General features: G+C 41.4%; 1 protein-coding gene across 3 annotated transcripts in view; it reads left to right on the forward strand.

Annotated features, from left to right (window-relative positions):
- Window positions 1–18,306, forward strand: part of LOC113051840 (zinc finger homeobox protein 3-like) — a 154,779-nt gene that overhangs the window by 85,103 nt on the left and 51,370 nt on the right. For all 3 annotated transcript variants that reach the window (XM_026215974.1, XM_026215973.1, XM_026215975.1), the window contains exon 4: window positions 8,810–9,041. In XM_026215974.1, the coding sequence (XP_026071759.1) occupies window positions 8,810–9,041 (232 nt within the window). The remainder of the gene's footprint in view (window positions 1–8,809; window positions 9,042–18,306) is intronic.

The following is an 18,306-nucleotide window of genomic DNA, read 5'->3' on the forward strand; positions in this document are numbered from 1 at the left end:
TAATACAAACCTGAGGAGTTAATACTGGGGGCTGTCCTTTTCATCACTTTTATGGCTTTTTTAGTATAAAGGATTGTTCAGTTGGGTTGGATTGGGTTTTGATAACTTGTGGGTTATTGGTAAGGGTTTGCCCATTCTTAACCGAGATGTTGATGATCATAATTCAGGGTCCTTCTAGTTTTGCCCTGACTCATGTGAAGCATTAGGTATGTGGACGAAGAGTTTGATGCTGTTTGTTTTGACTAATCTTGTGTTACACCTGCCTTAATAGAATTCAGTTCCTTTTTGACGTCTGCACCCATTATTCACCCATCTATAGACCAGCTGCTTCTAACAAACTTGTGCCACCACTCAGTTTCAGTTAAGTCCAGAGAGTTTTTGTTACAGTGACTTCAATGTTGTTACACTTACTATACTCAGGAATACAATGTGACTCTTGGTTTTGTCTTTGTAAAACGAGATGCAGTTATTTATTTTGCAGGTATTTTCTTCTTCTCACAAATCATTCTGTTACTAGATCACCAGAACCAGTTATTTTTTTTTCCCGCTACAAATAAGGCATCATTGAACGGTCTAAGTACCTCTGAATGTCTCTCGATTGATCGTGTCTGTCTCCTGTCTGCTTGCCCCGAGACATGCACAGAATTTTTTCACTGTCCCATCCTGATAATTAGCAATACCGTCTCTTACCAAAATGGAGGGTTAGTTATGTGAATCATGCTGGAGGTTGTGGGGGTAGGAGGATCTGTACAGGTCCTAAACTGCCCTCCTAAATTTCCAGATGGCACCAGGCAGCCGCAGATGTCTAGGGACAGTTGGAACAGCTGTGTGTGTTGCCCCTAGTGCTCCACACAGCTGTCGCCTCCTGCAGGCAGAGTTATTGTACTACGAGGCTGGATGTAGCTTGACGCTACAGGGCTTGCATTCATAAAAACAACAGGAGGCTAAACTGTTAATTAGTTCTTCATGGTGGAAGGCCACGTCTAGTGATTAATATAGTTTTGCAACTCTTTTCTTTTACCCAACCCTGGATTAAACTTAATTTCCTGCTTGATCTCTCAGTCACTTACTGTTAAATGTGGCTCAGCTCATTGTACAAGTAAAATGTGTTTATTTTGACTTAAAATACTCCATTACGTATATAATCTTGCTCTTATTCATGAAGGCCTTGGGGGGCATTGTCACTGCCATATTATCACCGATCTGTGTATTGATATCTCCACCACCACAGTTCTGTCTTTAGAGTTCCTCGTGCTCTCTTCCTTCCTCACCCAGACCGATTCACCCAATGAATTATGTGGACACATTGATCAGCCGATTGAGAACCATTGTTTGGAAATGCAGGGGCATTACTCGAGGAAGGATTACCCAATGCTTGTTTTGCGCTGGTGTGTGCGAGAGGGTATTATTTAACTGCTTGTCACTACACCCTCCCTCTAACTGCTATTGCTTTTTACTCAAAGACACAAAGAAACATACACAAACGAGTGTACGCATAATCAACACACGCTAAATGACTGCAGGCATTGATTGCCTTCTTTCTACAATTATGTTCCTATTGTTTACTTTCTAGCTGCTTATTTATTCCAAAGGAATTCAATAATTATTGCTTTATTTACTGTTAAAGTGCACTGGGGTGGTATAAGTTGCTGGAGAGGGCTGTTTTTAAGACCCCCATTTCTATGTTTTCCACCTTTGTTCTTTCTCAATGCTTATGTACAGTAATCCATTCACACCAGTCTAATCTATGACAGAGAACTGAATCACAGATTCAGCATGGCTATTTTTACCGAACTTGTTTCACATCTGGAACATGACTTGTAATCACTTGTTAAAGTTTTGTAAAGATAAATCACAAACAAGATTGCTTTAATGTCAGTTGTATCTCCTAGACGGATTAAATGGAGATTGACTTCTCTCCTCGGTGAGTGTGAGAACAATGTCACAAATTGTGCTCAGCTTGGCCAAGATAGCAAAGTCTTTCATTTTAAAGCCAAATTTCAATGGAGTCTCAATTAAAATCATCAACGGCCTCAATTGCTAATCAAATTCTTCCAAATTATCTGCCGTTTGTTATCCACATCGGATAAAAACATCGGAAACAAAGTTGATTCTCAAATAAAACATTGCACAGAACTCTGTTAACTCCTAAAATGTCCTTCTGGGAAGTGATAGAATGGCTATTCCAGGAGAACTGATAGCATAGCAGAGAGTGAAAGAGATTCAGGAAGTTGTAGGTATGCAGTTAAGGGTTGGGTACGTGCCGTCTCTCCAGCCACAGAACAGCATCTGGGCATGTCGCCGCTCGCAGTGGCTAATTTGAACCAGCCGCTGAACTTGGCATCCAGCGCAGCTTCTGTGGTCACGGTTCTGTTACTCCTTCTACTACTGTTGCAAAGTGAGAAATGAGATAAAGAAAAAGAGAATTAGAGAAGTGAAGGAGGTAAATCAAAGGATAAACTCATTAACTGTTGCAGCGTACTGTTAAAACAATATCTGCTTTTACTACTAACTTTTTAGAAAAATTATTTTGTCTTATAAGTTAACATTTTTATGACCACAGTACAGCTAAGTTAGCCAACTCAAACATAGAAATACACACACAACACACACATGCAAAGAGTGAGAAATGAGAAAGGGTGCAGCTTCCTGTCTCATCTCTGCTTGGGTTTTTCTGCCCATTAGGCAAATTCTTTTGTCTCTTCTCAAGATGCAGAGCAGTGATCTCATTGGCTATTATTTAACCAGTGAGATCATAAGGCCGGTTACAAAGGTGTCAGTGCACTTGACTGTATCCATCAGGATGACATATGGCTGAATCCAGTTTAGTTAGCTGCCCTTAAGGCACTGGTGTGACCCCATGGCATCATGATATCACTGGATACATAACCTGACATAAAGTGTGCGGCCAGTAATTTGTTATGCATTTTGGCTTAGATTGTTCTTTAGTCCAGTTTCTGTAATTTTTCTGTCTCTGGTGTCAGTATCAGACAGTATGTGTCTGCGTGTCAGGTTTTACCTGCAGTGTGAAGACTGAATGTTTCCGCAAGGACAGTAAATTGTAAAATCACCAATACTGTATGGACCAACCCCCACATTTTCCTATGAGGAAAATGGCTTAATACATACAGTACTGTGAAAAAGTCTTAGGTCACTAGTATTTTCACCCAAAAAAATGGTTTTAAGTCAGTTATTTTTATCTTTTGCTGTAGTGTGTCAGTAGAAAATGTCAGTTGTAATAAAACCTACCTGCAAAGCTACCTGAAAAACATTGTGTTGAGGGTTGAGGTAGGTTAAAACAGTACAAGTTAATGGAAAATCTCCACCATTTTACAGTATGAAAAGCAGACGTATGTGTGTGTCTGAGCGAGGATGAGTGGAAATCACCAGTCCTCGCCACTAAGTGACGAGAATCATTGGGATAATTACAAAGCAATACACATTCAGACACTCTCTGGCTCACTCACAGTGGGAATTCGTCAGCTCTGGGAGAAATTGATAGCTATTTAGCCACTGGATAGTCATCTGTTTTAATGCATTCATTTTGTATTAAGAGCAATGCCAAATTTAATAGTAGAAATAGGGGTTGCATCAAAAGGGGGTCTTGCATGTGTGTGTGGCTGTACACGTACCACATGCACATTTGTGTATGGCTTTAGGCCAAAAAAAAAAAAATAATAATAATAATAATGTGAATGCTTGGCCAGTAAATGTCAAGCTTGCAGTCCAGTTGCACATACATATCGCATAATGAACCACGGTACCCAAGCAAACAATAAAGTTACCTTAAAGATTCCATGATATTTACCTGGATTTGTTGTTATTCAGGTAGCTTGTGACAATTATGCGACATGATGACAGTTTAACTTTAAATTGTCTGCATTCAAATTCAAATTGAAAAAGAGAACTGATTATGTTCATCAGGGACAATATGTAAAACAATTGTATCATAATGATTATTATTAAACCATTAAAAATGATAAATGTGAATGAAATGTGATCCAATCTTAGTGAACATTGTCAAAAGCTTAATTGTTATGGAAAATGAACATTTAGTGTTAATCTGACATTTCTTCTCAATAAAAAAAGTTTTTGTTGACTAAAATAGGATGGCATTTTTGTTTGACACTAGGTCTGGCAAAAATGATTACATGTAGCATAATGAAATATTGACAAAATTCGAAAATAACAAAAACCTGTTTAAAAAAAAAAAAAAGAAAAAAGAAAAAGAACACTCAAAAGACATTTTAGCAGCTCACGCAGCTCTAGCAGCTCAAACGGACTGAGAATCCGACACGGACCTGTGTATGAATAGCTTACATAGCTAGAGACGTACTTGTGTGGAATATGTTTTGGAACTTAGAGTCGCTTTACCACGATTCCTCTGTGATCCTGGGCATTCGTGGAGGTATGCTGAGTGCCTGCCCTGTATTCAGCTCTCTGGCAGGTAAAGTGGTGATAGGTGTGAAAGATGTGTGTTTTTTCAGCCCACATAAGTGGATGCTTTTGTAGATCCATGCACAGGAGCAGGTAGGTGTTGAAAGTGATAGCTCTGCGTGATGGGAGTGAAGCAGGCAGAGACACAGTGTTGAGTTCGATGGGGTGGAAAAGGTGGGTCGCTCTTGCTTTTCCTCACCTACACGAGTACAGGGGACTGATTCATCTTCCACTCGGGCAGTTATTTGCATGTGCAGAGAGAGTAATCAAAACTCCTGTTCGGTAAAGATGGGCCGCACTTGCTCTGCACACGTGCATACTCTCTCTCTTTTTTACACATACACACCCACTTTCTCCCTCCAGCCCACTCAGGTTTCACTCAACTGCACTTCCCCACAGCTCGTGTGCTCTCCTGTAAGTCTGCCATTAACTTCCAACCAATTAAATGAATTTTGAGCAGTAATGTAAGCCATGCTGTCTCTGTGGCCTTCTCTGGCTCCAGGGGCCTGTATGCGGCTGTTCTGGGGCCCCAGCGGAGGGGAGGCTTCTCAACAGCACCCTGACCGGCCCCTCCCTGCTCACTGGACATGACTTTTTCATTAAGCCTCTGAATTCCTGCACTTCAGTTGGAGGTGATTTATCAGCATGGAGCTTCATCTCAGGATCATAGGAAACAGACACGCCACACACCAATGCTCTCTCATGCGTTATTGTGTTTCACGTTCAGACCCAGGGGTGTGTGTGTGTGTGTGTGTGTGTGTGTGTGCTGAGTGGGAGATTAGGTGTAGAGAGCATCTAAGGGGTCCCTCGTGTGGATGTTTCAGATGGAATCATGTGGAAATATCTGTGTTTGATAGAAAAAAAGAAACATAGGTCCTTGGACAGGTCTGTTTGGCCCTCTGGTGTCAGACCTGGAGACCAATATATGTATCTCTGTTTCATGGAAATTATGAAAATAAATGACTATCATCTCTTATGGTGTGTTGGAGATTTGAGCTGTCTAATCTCCCTTACATAAAGTATCATTGCAATACCGTGTTGGTAAAACCATGTTATTCTTTGAATCTCATTGAAGCACCATAGTGGTTTGTAGTAAACTAATTGTACCAAAATTGCAATGGTGTAGCATAATGTTGTCAAAAGACCCGGTACTTCGGTACCAAGTCGGTACTAAAAAAATTAAAATGTCACAGTACCAGGTTTCTTTAAGTACTGGTGGTACCGAGTACCTGGTCAACCCAGTTTTTGACACATACAGCGATATGATTTCCGCGAAGCAGAAAATGAGGACGGAATCTCAAAATCCAGAAAATCTGAAAATGAAACTTACATTTTAATATGGACAGTCATGGAATTTGTCAAAGTTAGCATAAATTAATCAAATCAAATCTCCATATGGACCAGTATCTATAAATGTTAAGCCACAAAAGTTGGTTGAAATATGAATCCTGCATGTTCTGCGCGTCTCTGTGTGAATGAATGAATGGTTTGTTTACTACAGAGACTGAAGCGCGTGATGCTTGCAGTAATTTCAGCATCTGCCATCTCAATGAGGACATAAATACATAAACAACATCACCAGAATTGGAAAGAGTCACTTCACAATCATTTTAATGTTTCATTTGAGTAAAGCCAGTGTCAGTTTTAAGGTATTCACGGTAACACGTAAAAATAAAAGTTCATTTTTTTTAAATAAAGGCATTGTGCTAGAAATATTACTATTATTTAGTAGAATGTATGTGATACTGCTACTTCTGTTAAAAAAAAAAAAAAAAAAAAAAAAAAAAAAAAAAAACTTAGGATACCTTTTTTAAAGATATACATAACACAATATTTCATCCATGTTTTAATTTTAATAGCAAATCCCCATTATTTACCAAAAAATAAAATGTGTTTAAATTGCATTAATTAAAAGAAAAATTAAATTTGAGTGAAACTTGTTTACTGTTTTCCATAATTATATTACATGTAGAAAAACTTTAAACACAATTGTAAATAAGTATAAAGAATGGCGTTGGTTTTATTTTTAGTGATAATAATTTTTTTGGTTGCACTTTATTTTACAGTACGTGTACTAACATGTAGTTATAGTGTACTTACAGTGTATTTATCTAAGAAAGTTCTGGTAATACAAGGTAACTACATGGGGTAGGGTTAGGTTTAGGGGTAGGCTCAGGGTTAGTACCTAGTTATTACATAGTTATTGTAATTACTATAATAAGTACATAGTATGTACATGAGGAACAGGACTGTAAAATAAAGTGCTACCATTTTTTTTTAAAGCATATTTTTTTGTTTAGCTGTGGTACCAAACTTGGTACTGAGAATACTCGAGAAAACTTGTTACCGAATACTGAAATTTTGGTACTGTGACAACACTGGCATATTAGGCTGGCTCCAGTTTGGGTAAAGAAGTGATATATTGTTATTCTCTGGGCTGAGCCAGTGTAAATCCTGCCCTGTTTATGGGCACTGTGAAACTCCCCACATTTTTTTTTTAAAGATCTTTCAAGCTTAGATCAGGTGTCGTCTTTTTTGCTGCACTTATAAAGACGGCTGAAGTAAAGACATATTTCAGAAAGAAAGAAGAAACTGTGCCATCTCGTAGCACGCAATGGATTGATTTGGTGTTTTATGCCAGCAAGTCTGTGACAGATCAGAATACCTGAGCTCTGATATGCTGCATATGTGTTAGGGAGGGTGAGGTGGAGAGGTGCAGCTCAAGCAAAGCCCAAAACATCCAGCAGCACCTACTCAATGACATCATATCCCTACTTCAAACAGGAAAGGGAGAGAAAGGAGAGCAAGAGAGAGCGTGAGGAGAAAGACAGAGCCATTTACGATCACCTAATAACTCCATTACATGGAGCTGAGGGGCACAAAAAGCAAAAACCCATTCCTGGAAGTCAGTGGCCCTAATGCACATCTTAGGTATACCAGGGTGACATACGATATCAGCACCACAATTGCCTTGAGAGAAAAAAAAAAAGGCCTTATAGCAATGTTACCCGAAAATTAAATATTACCAGAGAAGGAGAACATTTCAGGGAACCTAATATTTTTTTCCTCTCTCACTGTTGTCAACACCTGATGTGGCCTTAATTGGGTTAAAAATCTAATGTTACTCTGGCTTTGTGCATCCGAAGCCGATGGAAACACATCTCATCTCTGCGCTGCAGGGCAAAGCCAACTCAGCCGCGTCTTAATGAATCAATTTGTTTTCCCCGACCTTTGTCAGGGTTTGGGGGTGGTCTGTGCAGGAGATTAAGAGCTTCTCCAGAAGAGAGAAAATACATGTTTCGCCAGGCAAAAAAGCAGAGGGATATTTTTTACAGTTTTGCATCATCTCCTTCATGGTGCAATTTAGTTGCTTTTTCGTGACTCGTGTAACAAAAAGAAAGATAAACAACAATGTAAAGAGACCCTAGGAAAGATACTGCTATTTAATTACATTATTAAAATGTGTATTGTCTGACATATATAAATTGCTATAAATCTCTCACTCCACATAAACAAACATCATTCACCAAAGAGATGACGGCCATGAAGAACAAATAAGGGGGAAATTGCCATTGATTAACACTGTTAGCACAAGTAGTTTTTGTGAAACTTGAAAAAATCATGACTTGAACGAAGATATGAATCAAGGTTAGTAAAGATGTACTGGTAAGTGCTTTCAACATACAAGTACAGGTGGTAACTAGAGACTAGCAGTCAGATCTATAGGCCTGCAATACCAGAATTGTGTTGGTCTTGTCTCATTGATTAGGTGTGGTGTGCTCATTGAACAGAGACTTAACTTGGAATTGTTGTGTTACTGTTGTGTATGCGGTGTGGTTGGCTTGTTTTGGGTTTGTGGATCATAGCCCATATCTCTGGTCACCCCTAGGATCCCTATGCCCTCTTCTGAATATTGTCAGAGTGCCCCACCACCGCCCATCTCTCTCAAATTTGCCTCGCTCTCAAAGAAGCAGGATTTGACTCACTGGTGATCAATATTTATCATCCCATGCGTGAAACAGGCAGATGTTTGGAGTTTCCTTTTCAGAGACGAAAGAGTTCTCTTGAGTGAAAGGGATCAATGCACTTTCCTCTGTGAGTCCCTGCTCAAGCTCTTCCTGTAGATGCTGACATGCTCCTCTCTACCTCACCAGCCCCAGGGATGCCAATGTCCCTCCCATGTCTTGTTAGCACACAGAGACACACACTTATGCTAAGGTCCAGAGTCCAGCATACTGTTGATGAATGACGTTGACTTTGTGTTAGACAACAGAGTCTTGATTGGTAATTGATTTATTCATTTGTAAGTGGCATTAGGTGTCCGTTCATTAAAAACCCCATGCTAACTCTCTTGTTCATTCTCTCACTACAGCATTTGCAGCAGCACGAGAACGCTGTGGAGGGCGAGTCGTGCTACTACCACTGTGTTCTGTGTAACTACTCCACCAAGGCCAAGTTGAACCTCATCCAACACGTCCGTTCCATGAAGCACCAGCGCAGCGAAAGCCTGCGAAAGCTGCAACGCCTGCAGAAGGGCCTGTCCGAGGAAGAGGAGGAGTTGAGTGCCATCTTCACCATTCGTAAATGTCCGTCTGCCGACACAGGTAAGAAGTGAAGAATAAAAGTTCGTATACTAATCTGATCTTCGAGGGGATGGTTCCTTCTTTAATAGCTGTAGTGTTCCCCTCTTTTGAAACTGAGAGTGGAAAATGCCAAATCCATTCATTATACAGATTTGATCATTGATAGATATTGCGTACTTAATAGACTACAATGTTCATTGTAGTGCCTTTTCCGATCCGGTTACCAATAAAGTAGATTCTTGTGATGGCACCATATTCATCTGGTTCTTCAAACCTGGTCATGTGGTATAAGGTACACTGGAGTTAATTAGATGTTTCTAAGTGAAAAAGGACAACACATCTTAGGTCCCTGGGCAGTGCCTATGACATCACTGCCATGGATCCACGCTCCATTGATGACTGATAAGGCGAGAGGATCTCCTAAGGACAATGGTGATCTGGCACAGCACGTTCATTAATATTAGTACAGACAAACAATCATAGATGCCATTAAAGCTCCGAACGGGAGGAGGGGGCACAAAAAACTAAATTCGGGGGCCGAGGCCATACGTTAGTTAGCCATTAAGAATACAGAGCTGCAGTCAATTGACACACTGTTTCAGCATAAATTTGGTTTTCTTGTGCCCTGACAAAACACTTCCACTGTGTATTGCTCCCCTCCCTCCCGTGAGCCAGGCGGCCCAACTGGCTCTTAATGTTGTGCCGTTTGAGGGGGGTAGCTGAAAGAGAGAGAGAGAGAGAGAGAGAGAGCGAAGGACGATGGGGGGAGTTGGCCTCTGAAGACGCTTTGTTCCGAGGAGGCAGGGATAATGAAGCCAGCGGCCGGGAAATTGCGCAAAAGGCAGTCACAGATCTGAGGAGAATCATTAGAGAACATATTTAGCCGAGCAATTAAGGACAATTAAGCTTTCTGCTCGCTGCACTCCAAATATGTTAATGACTATAGTACAGTGGACAAGTGAACATGCAAAGGCAATAGGAAGGCCCACTTAGGTTAAAAGGGTGGGGGTGCGGGAGATTTAGAGTGTGTTTCTGGGTAGGTGGAGGTAAAGAGTTCACAAACAAGTCTGGTTTTCCCTCTCTCCCTCATGCTCTCTCTTATTTTGGTTGATGTAGCATTTATTTATATATTTTCTTGGCTAACCTTTGATGTGCGTTAATGGATTCCCTTGTTTGTGAGGCTGGTTGGAGGTTAGGTAATGACTCCTGCAGAAGGGATGTGTGGGCAGAGCAGCATGCAGTCGCTGCACACACACACACACGCACACACACACAGACACACACACACACACACGCATAACCACATTTGCAACATTCTGCCATCTTTTTTTTTTTTCTAGTTGCAGCAATCCAGTCTTACCCCCTTGACGTCAAATCAGCCAACAACTCACAAACACCGCATTATGTCTGCCGTGTGGCGCAACTTTTCCGAACTCTTCCAGGATTAGTCAAATGAGATGTTCTTTGTAGTGAGAAATGGCTGCGTTCTTTGATGATGGCTGATTGCGTGGCAATGCAAGTTTTTTGATGTATTTAATTACTGGCTTTTTCTTGACTAGATATTATTGAATTTCTGTACCTTCAGGAGAGAATATGTAGGTGATTAAGTCTGAAGTCTAGCTCAATGCTGACTGGGAAATACTGATAAAGGACAAGGGGAGTGTAAATCGACCAGCAGCTCAAAAGGGAACCAGTCTGCCTCTTATTAACAACTATTGTTTCCTACGCAGACAGAATGAGCAAGAGAGAGAAGGGTCCCAGCATCTCTGTCCTTTGATAGCTGATACTTGTTAACTGACGTCAGAATCAGGCATGTAAGCGCTCTGTTAGGGAGGCTGGGTCTTCAGAGAGGAATCGCTGGTCTAATAGCCTTTGACGCTCTGTTTACCAAATGGAGCAAGCTGCAGTCGGAGCGTTGAACAGCTGATTGATTGCCCTACAGATGCAGGATCAAACTCAAGCTCCTGTCGGCCAAGCCGTGGTGCACTGTTCAGCTTGAAAACAAGTCCCATCCCTTTAAATAGTGGGGCCAAAGTTGACTGACTCTTTTCAACTCTTGGATATATAAATAAGTATATATATTTAAAGGTCAGTTAAATTAAATGAGGTGTGTAATAAAGAATGTCAGCTCTCTTCGTCTGCTCCAACTCCCAGCTTCTCCCAGCATCTTGTTCGAATTATGTTGATAATGAACATTCTTCTTCATCAGTGAGTACGAAACATTGCTAATTCCTCACTGCCGTCCATCGTTCTCATGAACCCACCCTCCCCCAGACTACCTTTACACTTCTTAATGTCCTGCCCCCTTACCCAACAGAAACCATTCCTTGATGGTGTAATATTTAATTTCCTCCCCGCCAGCTCTTCTGAGGCACCAGGCTCTTTATTGTGGTTGAGGCACGGTTGCTAAAGTGGTAGAAGACTCCCCTGCTTGTTAAAACAAAGCTGGCCCTGGATTTCTGGGTCAGCTAGGCAGCAATTCCTTTGGCTGCTGCCGTGTGCAGCTCTGTTGGTGTCAGAATGTCACATGAACTAGACTATCCCACTGCAATCGACAGTTTATGAAATAAGAGGCCCCTGAAATAAGAGGCACTTTAATAGTTCCCGAATTAAGGCTGAACAGCCACCCCTGAGGGAGGTCTTTCGCGTCTCTCTGTAGAACTGTCACATTCCATTATCTGGTCATTTGTTAAAAATATCAATGAGGATCATTTAAAAAAAAAGATCTATACCACTAATTCAGAGAAAGTGTGCCATAGCAGATGATGTTGATGAAAACAATTGATTGTGGAAATATTGATTAGCTTTGTTTTCAGTTCTGAACCATATGGTGTTATGATATTGTTTTCTCTCAGAACTAACCAAGTTCAGGCTTGATTAAAATAGCCAATCACCCGTGAATACATGCTAGCTAAACATTATTAGACGCATAACGAACACAATACAAGGCATTCAGATATAACATATATTATATACACTATACACGATAGATGAACAAATACGTTAAATCTGTGGTGGTGGTGGTGTCTGGACGCGAGTGCAGTTGTTGTAGTCTGGGTTTCTGTGCCATATTAGTACATTTTTTGCCCTCTTATTCGCCCACAGAGAGCCAAGGCAGGAGAGTTTCCCATCCAATTAGAACAGTGTGTGGATAAAAGGCAGGCATTGTTTTAATTCCTGCCCCCGCATTGAAAATGTGCTGCTCGAGCATACCATTCTCTCACTGGATGTCCGTTTGTCATTCTTAACCCTTTCGCTTGCCACAACACAAAGGCGCTCTTTGCAAGAAGGGTTTCCCAAAATTATAACGCTCAGGCACCCAAGACAACACACACTAACACATGCTTACACAGACACAGTCAGCTTCCCGAGTATGTGTGTGTCTGAGCTTGATGTGTGGGAAGAGACACTACAGCAGCAGTTGACAGGTTTTATGAGTGATGTTCACCAGGGCATATAGCTGGATGACACATTGGGGTCTCTCATTTCAGAAGACTTAATGGACTGAAGTTTTTTTGAACATTGCAGACTGACAGATACAGGAGAGAGAAAGAGAGAGAGATTAAGAAAAAAGGTAAGAGGAACTGAAAGATGGTTAGTTGGCTTTCTGATGGCGCTACAGGCCTTTGGGTGGCATTGCTTACAGCCAGCCTGGAAGATTAGTGTATGTTTGTAGGAGAGAAGAGAGAAAGCTGTTTTGGAGTGCGTACACATTGCAGTGGCACTGTGGATTAGCTGCTGATGTAAATCGTTTTTTCAGTCGCAGATGGCAGTGTCGTGATCGCTGTGCTATGACGTGCTGCAGGAAATCCCTGTCTGTAGACATGGGAACAGCGGCCTGCCTGGCTTCTCGTGCCAACTGCAGCCCCCCCTCTCAGCGCCCAAGTGGGAGAGGAAAGTGCACCGGAGACTCTGAACTAAACTTTGACTGATCCAAGGGTCAATGATATCAACGATAGGCTTTTTGTTGTTTTTGTTATTGTTGTTGTTGTATCTAAATAATGAAATTCGTATTTACACTGACTTGAACACACCTCTTCTCTGATGAGCATGTTTTTATTTTTTAATTAAAATTCATTTTGATAGTTTTGAAGGCATAAAGTCAAAATGTCAAGGTGATAGTCCTGATATCAGAATAAAGAAAAAAGGCCTATTGTTATTAAATCATTAAAAAAAAATTATGATATGAAAAAAATATGAAAAATATATTGCATGCACAGATTGATGCACTATTTAATCAAACACTGGATCCTTGCTCGGCTCTTTGCTTTACTTAACCCCTTGGACAGTGGACAGGATATGTCAAGTGAGAGGAGAGTCGATGAGTGTTAAAAAGTCCTTACCTTTATTTTTACTGGACTGGAATTGTACCCTGAACTCAGAGAGATGTGTGTATGTGTGTGTGTGTGTGTGTGTGTGTACACATTTGTATGTATCTGTTTCTTATTGACTGGAGCCACATGTCTCTATGAAGCACATACTGTACAGCATGTGCATTCCGCAGGGAAAGAGGCGCTATGAAGGCTGGCTAGGGCTTTCCAGGGCAAGGCTCGTGTCTGGACCCGGGGCCCTGTATAGCCCTGCAGACAGCGGCCGGCCCATGAATGTCCTATCATTTTTACATGCTTGTTAAAATGCAAAGTAAATCTTCCGAGAAACAGGATATTATAGCCGCTAACCATGACCCCCACGTCCCAACCATGCCAAGGTACATCTGAGTAAAAACAGGGCAACTCATGCAACAGATATCATTAAGGATTCTTTTAATAAAGTCTGGTATTGGAGTGATGCTGCTAGAGATAAAAAGGAAGCTGTCCGATTGGTAAGGGCCCCTTCAAGGGCCTGGGGTTGGCTCCTCTTGGGCGTCTCTCCCCTAATCCGCATCTGACGGGCACAGCCCAGCAGAGGAAATTGTTTTTAGTCCACTGAGCGTGCCATGAATTTCATAAATGCATTACCTTTCATTTTGAAAAATATAAAAATTGAAACTGGCCCTTTTATTAAAGCATCTAAGTGTTGGCTTTATGGATTTTCCACTCAGCGCAATGTTGGGCAGGGCTCATATGTCCGCGCCAAACTCACACAAGGAAGTCTTTTCTTTGCCGGTTGGTTTATAGACAGCTGCTGTATAAATTCCTTCCCTGGCTCATCCTGTTACTGCAAACTGACCGGGAAGCAGCAATGCTACACTGGGATTGTCTGCAAATCAAAGCGAATTGTGTGGTGATTTCTTCTGCTGTTTTACTGGCCGGGCCCGGATAACTCTGACCATTGGCTACCCTAAAAGGGAGGTGCTTGGTTCAAACAGCAAAAAATGTGTGTTGGAGAGAGTGTGTATATGTGTATACGTGTATACGTGCATGTTTAAAACAGCACCTTTTTTTCTTTGCTCCATTTCAATATGGATATGATAAGAGGGTGTAAATTGTACAGGTGCAGCAGATTTGTATTTTATACAGGCTCACATACTCAAAGACATCAAATTAGCATGCATATGGGTCTTCACACACCCACAGTGGGGTCCTGCGTGTGGGTGAGAGAGGCCTCCTCTGTCATCAAGCCCACTTCAGGGCCCTCCATTTCAGGCCGTTGCGAGGTGCCCTGCCCAGAGTGAACGCAGAGAGCATTATAATATTAGTTTCTCTCGCCCTCTTTCATTCCCTTCACCCGTCATTATGAGACATTCTCCCTGAAAGCTGATCCAAAAGATAGACAGTCCATCAGGAGGCAGTCATCTCATTTGTACTTACCAAACGTGCTAATGAGTTCTATTCCGGGGCTTGGAGGCTGTGGTGGGGAGCGCAAGGGTTTCGGGTGGCGGGCTGAAGGCTCGCACTCGTCCAGTGTCAGCCAGGGCAATGAGACCGCAGAGGACAGGAACTGTCAGTCATGTGTCCAAGCTGACTGCAGCTAAGCAGAAGTGTGCAACTGGAGGAGAAACAGCAGATGACACGGAGAGAGTTGTAAAGTTCTTTTGTAGTGAAATAATGTTCTTTTCTATACAAATTGTTGACCACTTTGAGATTATTATCAACCGCTGACTGTAATTTAAGCATACAAAAATGTACTTTAGAAATTCTATAAAATTAAATGGTTTATTTGTGTACTTTTTATTATATTATATTATATTATATTATATTATATTATATTATATTATATTATATTATATTATATTATATTATTATATTAACACACAAATTAAAATCTGATAAATGTTGAGTTTAAACCTAGAGATAAATGTAGTCTTAATAAATTGGGAGCTCATCTCCAAGTATTCTGAAGGAATATTTTGTATGTCAGACATTAAGAAATCACTGGCTGTTCATTCATTTACAGTAGATTGTTCTTTTAGTTGTGGATGTCAGTTACACGTGTGACTGAAACCAACGGGTTTCTAGCTGCTCTCAGATTTGGCATTTGATGCCACGCTGCTACTTTAGTGAGAAGGGTGATTTTTCCCTCAGTTAGAGTTTCATCAGTTCAGTGTGACCACAGGCTGTAAAAAACACAGAGGGATTGAGAGATGGAGTTTTCCCATTGCTGATCAGAGACAACGAAAGTTTAGGATTTTTGTCTTTTTTAATAAGCTGATTTGTCCCCTCTAGATAAAAAGTGAAAGATCAAAAGATCATCTTCGGCTGTGGATGAGCTGCCTGTGTCAACATACAGCTCTGACAGCAGAATGCCCTTTTTCTCTGACTTTGGATAATCAGGGCAACTGGCACAATCCCTCACTGATGGGAAGATGCATGTTCATCATCGCAGACATTCTGTCTGTTGTTTTGCGGCTAGCGCGCAGAAGATCGGGCTCTCACACACACATAAATACTGAAGAGAGCCATCTTGTCCCTCCGACCTGTCAATTAGAGGCAGCCAAGCAGATGGCACTGATGAGAGAAGCAGGAATAATTCAATATTCCACCCTGCTAACCTTTACCTGTGGAGCCGCACGGCAGCCATTGATTCAGCCCTCGCTTGATTATTCACACACAGCCCAGAGGACAGAAGGAGCAAGCGACAGAAGTTGGAACGGAGGGATGTTAGGGAAGGCAAGGCGGCTGATCAATGTGACATTGGTGTATTCTGACAGGGGTCTTGGAGGGGAGCGAAGGCAGGATTCCTACACGAAGGTGCCATCATGTTCGCTCCTTGTATGTGCCAATGCAAAACTTCACAGGCAAGAAACAGCGATTCTCACACTGCATGCCGTCACAGGTCTCATCGGTTAGCCGTAATGTAACATGTGGTTAGCGTTGTTGGTGAAGTCTCCTGTTTAGTCTGCATTCTACTGCAGAGGCATTCTGCAGCAATACGATGCCCCTTCAAGGCCTTATTTGTCCGAAATGGACTTGACCAGATTCCTGACAGAGCGCGAGATCTGTTTGACCAGATGTGAGGGCTCCTTTGCCCAGCAATGGTTGGAGACAAGCTGCTATTTGTTTTTGACAAACTGGGACATTCCTGGAGCTTGACTGGGCCATATTTATGACGTCTCAAGCTTTCACACTATCTCTTTGTCTTCTGTCACTATCTCAGCCTGTTCAGATGGGTCTGAGCCCACTGACTGATGATCTTTAAACAAAGACATTTAGTGCAAAGTGAATATTGTGTATTTATTCTAGCACCTTGTTTCTTGTTTTACCACATCTTGATAAAGTATTTAGAAAGTTTACGATAGCTACCATGGCACATCAAAGGCAGAGCTCTTATGAAAAGAATCAAAGCCATTTTTGTACGTTTTGGTGTCGAATGATGGCCATTTTGCAGCGATCACACCTTTATTTTAGCCGTATTTTACCAGCCCCACATAAAGACTTCGGAACAATAGCTACTACTAAGCCCAAACTTCCCTCTTTTATTTGTTTTACACATTGCCTGTTAAACGCTTACTGCATATGCAATCATTGCATGTTGATTTCCAATCCTTGCTGGAGTTTACAAGCTTTTTTGCCCTTTTTATTGCACTGAGTTTCTTGGCATGGTCATTCGCTGAGGTCTTAGAGTGCATTTTCTTTTCTTTTTTTTTCGGTTAGAAAAGTGTTTTAAAAACAGAGAAGGGACGAGAAGAAGGCAAATATGTCAAAAGGCTTCCAGCTCAAGCCACCCTGACCAATTGAAAGCATTAAAGATGAATAATCCACAGTTCAGAAAGCAAGCAAAGGTCAATTTTCATGCTATCTGCTCAGTCACCGTACAGGAGTGCTCTGTGTATCGAGTCAATTCAGCTGTGCCGTACAGTCAAGAGAGAAAGACACGCAATTCCAGCCCCACTTCAGAGCCGTGTGACAGTGCATTAGAGCGAATGCCGCTATTAAAAGCTGCCCTTTCTTTTCTCCCCTCATTCAAGTCAATAACTCTATGCACCTGTTTTGAAGACTTTCTTAAAAGTTCTTCTCATTCTGAAGGACTAACAATCAGCTAATACATCCTTAAATATTTGCAACTCTTTAGAAATTGATTTTTTTATCATTAGATATTAATTTTTATAATATATATATATATGTTTCGTAACTCTCATGGAAGTGGTTAGTATGCCAGAAACACTCTTGAAAGCCTTGTTCTCTCTCACTCTCTCCATATTTGCACCCTGTCTTTACTGTTGACCATATGTAAGGGGTGCAGATGGAGCCCAATGTCGAACTTAAATCAGAATAAAGGGATTTAATTTGTGTGTCTCTGGTCCCTGCTTTTTTGAATATTCAAAGAGGCACTAATAGTGTCTCAGAAGGGTGGCTGAGCAGACAGGAACGGAAATTAGCATGAACTTACCAGAATCACTCTGTGTCTTTAATGAACTAATGCTGTGGAGCAGCCATTGAGTTGACAAGCCAACCCGTGCCTATTAAAGAAAACATACTGTACACACACACATGCTCGTTTCACGTCTACTAGTCCTTCAATTTCAAATCCATTCCCATGGTGTCAGTCATTTCAACCAGCGCAAACCATCAACAAACGATGAATAATACAGCAAACCTCTGTTTTTCTTCACTGAGCACAGCCTAGAGACTTGAACGATTATTAGCAGAGTGTAATATATTAATGGAACAGAATTTTTCAGGCCACAGTCAAAATGAAGTGAGGAGACATATTTTAAAATGTGTCTTTTGCGTGTATTTGCCGAATATCGCACACTGATGTAAAGGAGGTGGAGACACTCCCAGAGAGGAAGGGGGGGTTCATGATTGGGACGGAGCCGCAGCATAGGTGTCCGGAATGGGTCGCTGTCAGTCACGCCTTGCTTGCTGCTAATCTGCTCCTGGTTTAGATTCCGAGGTGCCTGTGT

Source organism: Carassius auratus, chromosome 32, assembly GCF_003368295.1.
Source record: "Carassius auratus strain Wakin chromosome 32, ASM336829v1, whole genome shotgun sequence".
In the NCBI taxonomy this organism is placed as follows: domain Eukaryota; kingdom Metazoa; phylum Chordata; class Actinopteri; order Cypriniformes; family Cyprinidae; genus Carassius; species Carassius auratus.